This window comes from Rhinolophus sinicus, chromosome 14, assembly GCF_057876585.1.
Source record: "Rhinolophus sinicus isolate RSI-liver-muscle chromosome 14, RSI-T2T, whole genome shotgun sequence".
Taxonomy (NCBI): domain Eukaryota; kingdom Metazoa; phylum Chordata; class Mammalia; order Chiroptera; family Rhinolophidae; genus Rhinolophus; species Rhinolophus sinicus.
The window spans coordinates 177,429,390-177,439,159 of NC_142514.1; the positions used below are offsets into that span (position 1 = coordinate 177,429,390).

General features: G+C 52.1%; 2 protein-coding genes across 2 annotated transcripts in view; one reads left to right on the plus strand and one right to left on the minus strand.

The window, feature by feature from the left end:
* P2RX3 (purinergic receptor P2X 3) overlaps positions 1 to 5,049 on the plus strand; it is a 31,198-nt gene extending 26,149 nt beyond the window's left edge. Inside the window, exon 12 of the mRNA XM_074336406.2 lies at positions 19 to 5,049. Coding sequence (XP_074192507.1) covers positions 19 to 132 — 114 coding nt within the window. The 3' untranslated portion in view covers positions 133 to 5,049. The remainder of the gene's footprint in view (positions 1 to 18) is intronic.
* Positions 5,050 to 5,488: 439 nt separating this feature from the next.
* On the minus strand, positions 5,489 to 9,565 carry PRG3 (proteoglycan 3, pro eosinophil major basic protein 2). Its single transcript, XM_088790012.1, has 6 exons — positions 9,413 to 9,565; positions 8,901 to 9,035; positions 8,171 to 8,484; positions 7,356 to 7,484; positions 6,405 to 6,507; positions 5,489 to 5,674 (listed from the first exon to the last, which is right to left on the minus strand). The coding sequence occupies exons 2-6, from the start codon at positions 8,965 to 8,967 to the stop codon at positions 5,616 to 5,618; spliced, it is 672 nt and encodes a 223-aa protein (XP_088646138.1). The 5' UTR covers positions 8,968 to 9,035; positions 9,413 to 9,565; the 3' UTR covers positions 5,489 to 5,615.
* Positions 9,566 to 9,770: the final 205 nt, after the last annotated feature.

The following is a 9,770-nucleotide window of genomic DNA, read 5'->3' on the forward strand; positions in this document are numbered from 1 at the left end:
CCAGCCTTCTACCTGCAGGTGAACGAGACGACGCTGAAGGTCGCTGCCTCAGACACCCCAGTGTACCCCAGTGACCAGACCACGGAGGAGAAGCAGTCCACAGACTCGGGGGCTTACTCCATCAGCCACTAGGGCTTTAGCCTTGGACTCCAGGCCTCCCAACAGGGGACCCTCCCTGGGCTAGGGGGGTGGGGGTGGGGAGGGGCTCTCATTTCTGCTGCTCACCCCGAGGCCACAGCTGGGTGGGAGGTCTGCCCCACTACCCCTTGCTGCAGGTAGTGCCCCTGCTGGGACCTGAGTCTTAACCGTCACCAACCTTACCTTGCCCTATCTGCTTCCCAGGACCCCCAGGGTCTCCCTTCCAAAGAGTAGAGACGATAATAGCGATAAGCAGTGGCCATATGGCCACCCAGTGCCAGGCACTTTGCATATATTAACTCATTTAACCCTTGGAATAATCCCATGAGGTAGATATTAGGTTTCCTGTTTGGAAGATAAACTGAAGCTCAGAGAGTGTTGTTTGCCCAAGGCCACACAGCTGGGTGAGTGGGGGAGCTGGGATTTGAGCCCAGGTCTGCTTAACTCCACTGCCCACACCCCACAAGAGAAGAATGGACTCCCAGGGGCCTGTGGCCCTGCTTGCTTCAGCCTCCTCCACCCTGACCATGCTTGGGTTCAGCTCCATAGCTATAAGTCCCATGCTGTCCCCAGGAACTCAGGCCCCATTTTAGGAGAGACCAGTGAGAAGTGGTGTGAGGTCTCTTTCTCTGGCTCAGGTCTCCAAATCAGAAGGACACAGGAAGCATGACTGTCAGTGAATTTTCCTAACCTCACGCCACAGCTCTGTCCCCTAATCAGGGAAGAAACCATCCTTGTTGTCTCGTACACACCCACACACATCTGGGCCCCCTCACCTCAGGAGCCAGGTTTGGCCCAGGGTGGGATGTGGTTCCCGGACCTGGGGCTCTGCTCTGAGAGGCCACCGGTCCTCCTTTAAAACCCTGGTGAGAAGGTTCCGTGAGACCCTGTGAGCAGCTGGTCAGCCAGGCCTATCCCCAGGGTCCTAACAAGGTGGTCGGTCTTCTAATGTAAGAAACTAAGGGGTCTTAGACACCATCTTGTCTGACTCTCCTACTTATAGATGAGCAAACTGAGGCCAGAGAAGGAAAATGACTTGTGCCACATAGTTAGAGGCCAAAACAGAACGCAGGCGTCCTGGTGCCCAGGGAAGGAAGCTGGAAGGGCTGTTGAGAGGGTGTCAGGCCCACCCCTGCCTTCACTTTCCCCTCCCCCTTTCTGGGCTCTCCTCTCCTAAGGGGCTCAGAAATCTCACCAAGGCAGAGTTCAAGAGCAGATCTAGGTTTTACAAAGCCAGAAGCACATACAACTTGGAGCATCTATTTAAAAACAATACAACATTCGGTATTAGAAGGGGCTTGTGCAAGCAAGCAGTCCTGAAGTATGTTTCATTAGCTCCACGGTAAATCCGTCCCTGGCAAAGCTGGAGCATGGGCAGCGCCATGAGGTCTTAGCAAAAACGAGCTTAACTGTAAGTGGAGGGCTGGCCCCTCTACAGGAGGAGCAGAGAAATGGGGTGGCGGCAGCTTTGGGTGTGGTTTGGGAGGATCAAGCAGTGGGTACTTGAAAAGACCCCACTCCAGTGACCCCCCCCCCCACTTCAGGGGCAGAAGGGATAAGATTCTGCCACACGAGGCCCGTCCCCCCACCCCCACTCTGCCTCACCCGCAGCCCCTTCTCAGGGGAGACCCCGGGAATGAGGTGATGTCTGGAGACCTGAGCAGCAGAGACATCACTGAGAGCAGCACCACGTTTCCCCCCCCCCCCCCAGAGGCCCCCAGACATCCTGGTGAATTCAGCCTTCAGGGACATGGGCGGGGGCTGGGACCACAGGGATGTTCTCTGAGGAGGAGATCCTGGCAGCTGCCCTGGGGGCACCCTCTCTCCCCGCCCCTCCCTTTCCTCCTGCAGGCGCATCAGCAGCTCCTGAGCCTGCCAGCAAGTGTGTGATCTCATGAGTGTGAGCCTGACGTTGTCCTTCCCAGAGTGGAACGCGGTTACTGCTTCTGGGTGCTGGACTTAGGGTCATGTCATCAGCAATAGCGGTAGCTAACTCGTCTCTGCTGCCTCATAAAGTACTCGGTGCAATCACCAACATAATCACACACCCACCCTGGGGACGTTGCTATGGTCTGTTCATAATCCTGTTTGATAGAAAAAGAAACAATACCTGGAAATTGAAACTGGAACCCATGCTCATTGTCAATACTATGTTGCTTCTTTGCTCAGCATGAAAGCTAACATTTAGTGATTCCTCGCCATGGCTAACCAATGGGCTGAATGCATGGTAGGCGTTGTCTGATTCAACCCGCATTTCACAGAAGAAACTGAGGCTCAGCAAGGTTAAGAAACGGAAACAGTAGCGCTGGGACTTGAACCTAGAGCTTTATGACTCTGGAGTCTGGAACCTTGACTGTGCTATCTATATTTGTCTGGGAAATTTGTTGGCACCTTCTTTTCTCTATGGGTTAGTTAGGCTAAAGCAGGTTTTGCGGCAGTAACAAGTAAACGGCAAAATCTCAAGGTTTAACATGACGCAGCAGATCAGACAGCCCCCTCCATCTGGTCGCTATGTCATCGGAGGCACGTGGAAGCCCAGATCACTGTGGCAAGGAAAGTGAGAATGGAGGATCCCGGGGGATCATTTAATGGCCCCAGGAAGTGGTTTACATCATTTCTAGCCTCATGGCATCGGCCAGACTCAGTAGCTGCAGAGCCCGACTTTACTACATGGAATACCAGGAAATAGAGCCTTCCTAGGTCCCCCGGAAGAGAAAATGGTGAACACAGTGCTGCCTGCTTCATTATCCCCTTTTTAATGGCCTTTCTTCTCTATAGCACCCCCACCCCTGCCCACTGACTCTTCCACACATCCCTCCCTTCTGTGTTCCTTCTCACAAAACCTTTTCTCGTTGAGTTGCCAATCCATTTCCCAGAGGCATTCATAGATAACACACTCAGGGATTTCTCCTCCTAAGAGTATTTGCTTTTTAGTCAAGGACTATTCAAGAGTGAAAGGCATTAAACAGCCAAAGGAATGAATATATAATCATGGATGTAGCAGCCCAATAACAGACAACACTGGATATTTGAGGGCCATCTTGTCTACCCTGGCCTGCCTCAAACAAGCTTCAGCCTGACGGGGTCTGAGCCTTCCTCCTTTCCCCTCCCTCCCTCGACCTCTCATCTTTGCTGGCAGGATATTGGGCTACTGGGATTGGCGAGAGCCCATTTCCCATCAAGGAGCTAAGTGGAGGCTGATAAAAGGGGGATTGCCGTTCAGCCAAAATACCAGTCCCAGAGCTACCTATGTGGGGTTTCCTCACTGCTTATCCTTCCCACTCACCCCGTAACACCAGGTTCCACTGTTCTTTTAGAAGTAGAGCGTCAAGAATTAGCTTGTGGCAGGATACAACGCAGGGACCCGGGTGCGGGCCTGAGCCCCTGGCTGCTCCCGTTCGATGCCCGTGGAGAGACTGCCACGCTGTGATTAGGAAGCTCCTGACCCTGTCTCCATCCAAGCCAGTGCTCAGAGGCCTGCTCCTCTTCCCGGGACTCATCCCTGCTGCTCCTCCACCACTCACTGCCCCTGGGACGCTCCAGTCCTATCGTCTTCCATCAACTCCAGCGCCTTTAGAAACAAAGCACACCTGCTTCTTTGTTCCTTTTTGTTCTTTTCGTTCCATGTCCTGGCAGATGCCTATACACACACACAGACGTAGACCTGTACACACATATGCTCAGACACACAATGGCACGTGTACACACTCCCAAACACTGGCCAAAGACACACCGGTACGTAAATATGCATGAACACGAATATTCAGGTGTGTAAGTGTGCAAAGCTACACAAACATACACAGTCACAGATGTATACAGACATACAGGCCTGTCCAGAAAAGCCCAGAGATGTATAAAATCTACACACACTCACACAACACACACATACCTACACACTGACACACAGATTTGTATACATTGATATATACAGATTCACACACACACAGATGTACACTGCTGTGCAAACATGGACTCATATGCACATCAAGATACACGTACATGTGCACCCACAGAAATACGTGTATATTCTGCCTGTACCCCATGTAGAACTACACCCGCAGGAAATGTGTGTATCTACCTGTCTCTGTCCCACAACCCAGGGCTCTCTGCCCTCTGAATACCCAGGCTCAGGTTGAGCTTTCTACTTCACCAACTCCACACCCTTCCTGGACCCCAGCACCCTGCCGGGAACAAAGAGCAGCAACAGTGTTCTCTTTCAATGTCCCCCGTGTCTGACAAAATGGGGTGAAGCACAGAAATGGAGTCCTGCGTCTGTAGAACTGGGATGGGAGCTACGCTGCTGCCAGATGCTCTGACTTTGGCCCCAAGGCCACCCTGGGGGACTGGGGAGAGGGAGGATGGGGAAGGGACAGCCACCTCCTGGGAATGGAGTGGGAAAACAGCTCAGAAGAAGGTGGGGCCTTTGAACTCACCCACAGGTGGCTGGGAGAACGGAAAACAAAGGCCAGTATCAGAGGCCAAAAGGACACAGGGCTAGAGCAGCAGACCAACTAGACAAGCCTGCTCTCTCTCCTCCTTCCCATGCAGTTACCCCAAGTGGGAGCTCACTACTGTTTAAAAAAAGGAAACGACAGGCCCCAAACAGAGTCAGCTAAGCCCACCCAAACCAAGACTTAATACCTAATCTAATTGCAGTTTCAGCCTCTCCAAGGAATGTTACCTTTAACCAGTCAATCTGGAATTCCCTGCTCAGCACTAGTGAGGTCATCGTCTTCACAGACCCCTTCCATCCCCCAGAGGAAGGTGGCCTCCCCTGAAACAATCCATTATTTGCTAGAAATTTCCTTTTCCCGCCCTCTCCTCCCTAGAAAAGCCTTCCACTTTGTACAGATCTTTGGAACTCCTTTGCGTCTGTTGGATGGCATGCTGCCTGATTCATGAATCATTGAATAAAGCCAATTAGATCTTTACATTTGCTCAGTTGAATTTTGTTTTTAACACCCCTCCACTCCAATTCTTCAATCGGTGACTTTGCCTTCATTTTGGAAAGCTACCCTATGCCCAGCCTACCCCACACCCCATACAAAGCGGAGGGCCAGTTCCCTACACCCCCACCAAATAAGAACTCCCCCCAGAGCTTGGGGGGAGGGGCGGAACCCCCCAGCCTGGGCTGGGAAGTGACTTGGGAGAGCCACCTCCTCCGTGCTCCACCCTTAGGTGGACCTACAGCCAAACACCTCCCCACCCCCACCCCCCACCACCACCATGGGGCGACTTTACCATCTTTTACTTTCCTCAAAGCCCCAGCCTGCAGGACTGAGCACTTGGAGGATTTTCCAACCCAGATGAGTTCTCCACAGTGAGCAATGAAGACACAGGAGTCAAGAAATGCAGTGGGAAATCTAACTTTATGACCAGGAGAGGCTGGGAGAGGAGCCCAGTGCCCAGGCTGGGTCGGGGCAGCCAGGAGGAGGTGAATGCAGGAGGCAACAAAGCAGGTTCTCCGTGCCACTGGCTTAGTAGGAGCAGATGAAGGGCAGACGCCGTCCACAACGAGCTCGTCGCCAGTGACCCCCTAGCAGTAGAGAACAGAGTGATGTCAGCTGCCTGTCTGAGTGTGGCCTGTGTCCCCATCTGTCCCTCCTCAGGCACCTCACATGTCTTCTTTGCCTGTCACCAGTTGTCACAATCTGTCATCCACATGCTCATGTGCATTGAGCTTTCACCCCAGGAATGAAATGTGCTAAGTGCCTTATATGGACTAGGGCTTAATCCTCACACTGACTCCAAGAGGTAGATTCTCTCATCATCCCCATTTCACAGATGAGCAACCTGAGGCTTAGCAAGGTAATCACTTCCTGTGTCTCAGCTGGCAAGTGGCAGAGCTGGGATGTGAATCATGGCAGTCTTACTGCAGTACATATGGTCCTAGCCACTGCATTAAGCTCCCTCACTTCTGGCATCCGGGCTGTTCACAGCTGGCAAGTTTCCTGTCAACCATTCCTGGTTCTCACATCTCTCATCCAGACCTTACATTCACATCTGCTACTCTCACCTGTCACATCAGTCACTTCCTCATAGCAGGGGAAGGAAAGGAGCCCCAGACCCCAAGCCTAACTTTGTCTGTGAGGACCAAGAGCTCCCATCAGGCTCCCACACAGGGCACCCACACACCCTACATCTCAACCCTCCTCACAGACAGGGCATTGATTCTCTGGTTTGGGGGGCAGGCAGCTTAAAGACACAGTATGTAAGGGTCCACCTTGCCACCCCTTCCCCTTGCCCTGGTGTGCAGTCCCCCTCACCTTTGGTGCCTAGGGTCACACAGTGGCCTCTTCCACGCCACCCGTGGACCCAGTATCTAAAATCCCAGCAGCTTCCATCAGTCCAGTGTATCCTGTGGTGGCACTGGAGAAGTAATAGGGTGGGTCAGAGGGCAGAGATTCCAGGAAGACAGACAGATTCAGGGGCTTCAGAGAATACCCACCAAGTATCCCTTTCTGGACCCTGCCCACCCAGCTAGGTGTCAGATACCCTTGAGACCCATCCCTGAGGGTTTGCAGGGAATGACGATGGAAGAGCGTCCATCACTCCCAGACATCACACAGAACAGACTTCTCAAACTTTTCTGTGCTTACAAATCTGAGGATCTTGTTAAAATACAGATTCTGATTCAGAGGTTGTCAAGTGGGGCCTAAGATTGGGCATTTCTAAACAAACTACCAGAAAATGCAAATACTGCTTGGTCCATGGATCACGGTTGAGTAGCAAATATAATGGCACATAATCCCCCATAATCCCAGAGCCACTCTGAGAGAAGACGCGCCCCATTTTAGACATGAGGAAACTGAAGCTCCGAGGAAGCCATTCAGCTAGTAAGTGGCAAAGCTGGGCACGGAGCCTATCTCCTGACTCCAGTGGTAATGCTGGTAAATGTTTAACAACCAGATCTGTGGGGAAGTGAGAAGGCAGAGGGTGGGAGGACCCCTGAGTTGTAACAACTGCCTATTTCCTTGGTGTAAATACGTCTGCCATGGCAGATTTCAGACCACACGCGTGAAGTCACTGGGCACGGAGTTGGGAAGAGATGCACACAGTCACTGGTTCTCCTGAGCCAGTACAAACCAGCTCAGCTCCATCACTGCCTCCCACTCTAAGGTCACCTCAGCTGCTGGAATGAGGCTTAATGCCAGGAGGTGCTCCCTTGAGGCAATCAGGTAGCTCTTGCTGCACGTGGGAGTGGGCCCTTCACTTACCCCTTTGTAGGTGGCTCCAATCCAGACCCGTGCTCTGTTGAGACTCCTGGTCAAGCACCGGATACGATTGATGAGGCTGATGCTGTGGATGGATACAAGGTTGCCTCGGTAGCACCTCCTGCAGACATTCTGTGGAGAGAAGAGGTGGGGTAGAGAATTCACTCTGTGTTTTTTAAAGTCCCTAAGTCTCCAGGAGAGAGCTCCGCTCCCCATCACTTGTCAAGTCAGAAGTCAGGGATGTACTCGCCCCTCGCAATCCCATCTCTCATTCCTTTACCTGGCATCAGGAACTTCTTGCAGGAAATGTCAATGAGACTCAGAATAATCATAACCACCATTTATTGAGAGTTTACAATGACCCAGGAACTATTCCAAAGACTTTCCGTGTATTATCTCATTTAATCCTCACCACAACCCTAAAAGGCTGGTGTTATATATCTCTATTTTACAAAGCAAGATACTGAAGTTCTGAATGGTGAAGTGACTTGCCCAGGTAACACAGCCAATGACAGGTGAAACCAGGGTTTAACACAGGTATAGCTAATACCAAAGCCTTTTGTCCACATCAGTGATTCTCAAAGTGCTGTCTCTAGACCAACAATGTCATCATCACCTGGCAATTTGTTACAAATGCGACCTCTGTGGCCCCACCCCAGACTTGCTAAGCCAGAAATCCGTGTTTTAGCAAAACTTCGAGGAGATTCTGATGTACACGAGGTTGAGAAACATTCGTCTAAATAAATAGGGCACAGCAGATTGAATCCACGCTCTTCTCCCCCTGGTCCTCCTTCCACTGTAGCCACCTTACCACTTACCTGAGCTTGTGCAAACGTCCTACAGGTCTGCACCAACAGGTAGTGGCAGGTCTTGCACTCAGGACTGCCCACCATTTGAACGGTGTCCTCTTCCCTGGGGCACTGAAAGTCCTTGTCGAGAGCACTTGGATCTGACTCCATGGCCTCCTCATCCTCAAAGGCATTTGGATCCATGCAAGGCTCGACCTCCTCACCCTCTGACTGGATCACCTCCTTAGTCAGGGCCAACTCTCCCTCCTGCTCCCCTGAACCTTCCAGATCCTGACTCAGGTCTGCCTGTGTCTCTCCACTGTCCAGAGAGAGGGCATCTTTCTCTGGAAAGAAGAGGTAACCTGCCATCAGGTCGGGGTCTCCCTTCTTCCAGGACCACGGACAGCTCTGACAGCCCCACTCCAGCCTTAGTGCAGCTGTCCGCTGTCCAGAGCCAGGACTGAAAGGATCCCCTAGGTGTTGGGTGAGGCGAGAACTCACACAAGTGGACGAGAACCTGACTGTATGTATTTTGGGAGTGGGAAGAAGCACCTTTAAGAAGGCTTTCATCTTCACAAATGGGTGGTTTTTCCTTGTGAAGAAGTCCTGACAGAATGTCAAGGTCCAGGAGAAATCATATCAGAGATGAGCTGGGTCAACTGAAGAAGGGGAGCTGTGAGCCTGGCCCCATGAGAGCCAAAGGGATGCAGCAAAGAGGAGGAAAGATAAAGCTGGACGAGAAGGGGAGGGGAAGACTTACCCAGATGAAGAGCAGAAACTGTTCCCAACAGGAGAAGGGGTAGGAGCAGGAGGTGTTTCATATCCATTAAGTCTTATGACAGAGATACAGCTTCACTTTCCCTCCTTGGAAGTGTCCTGAGTGTCTGCACGGCTCCTGTCATACAACAGAGATGGACTGCGTGTTTAACTAGTTGATTAAAGGGCAAACTACAGTGCTTCCTTCTTACCCAATGAACAGACCTTGAGCTGGAAAATTAGGAAAAGGACATGGGGGTGTCTGCTCAAGTACAAAAGTCCCTTTCTCTTGAAGGCACCATCAGTGCTCCCTGGGACAGCACTTAGCCCAGACCCTTCTCCCTGCAGGGACATGTCTGCTTAGGGTCAGAGCCGATTTCACTCACACTGGGGAAGGAGAGGAAAGGACAGTGGCCACTGTGGTCCTAAAGACAGGTTTCGAGGTATTTGCCATAGAGACTCCCGATTCCTCCCAGGCCTGGACCCCTTCTCCCCGGCAGCTGGGGGAACACTCACCTCCTGAGAGTCCGAGGCCTCCGCTCTCCGTGTCTCTGGCTGCTGGGCCTCAGAGGCAGCTCTTATATTGGGATTTTTGGGGAAGTGGGAAGAGGCCAGAGTGATTGCTCCAGGCTGGGGGGCCAGCAGTTAAACTGATAACAAGATGTTTGCTCAGTCCTGTCCTTCCTGAGCCCTGCTCTCTGCTAGGATGGCAGGGGCCTGCCTCCTGGAGCCTCCTGCCATATATGGGTGCTGGGGAAGACCCCAGATGTCCACTGTCCAGACATACTTATTATTAGCCCCTAAAGTGCCCCAGTCTGAACAGTACCCCTTAACAGTACCCCTGCATTTGCTGGTCAGTATCCCAGCAAATGAA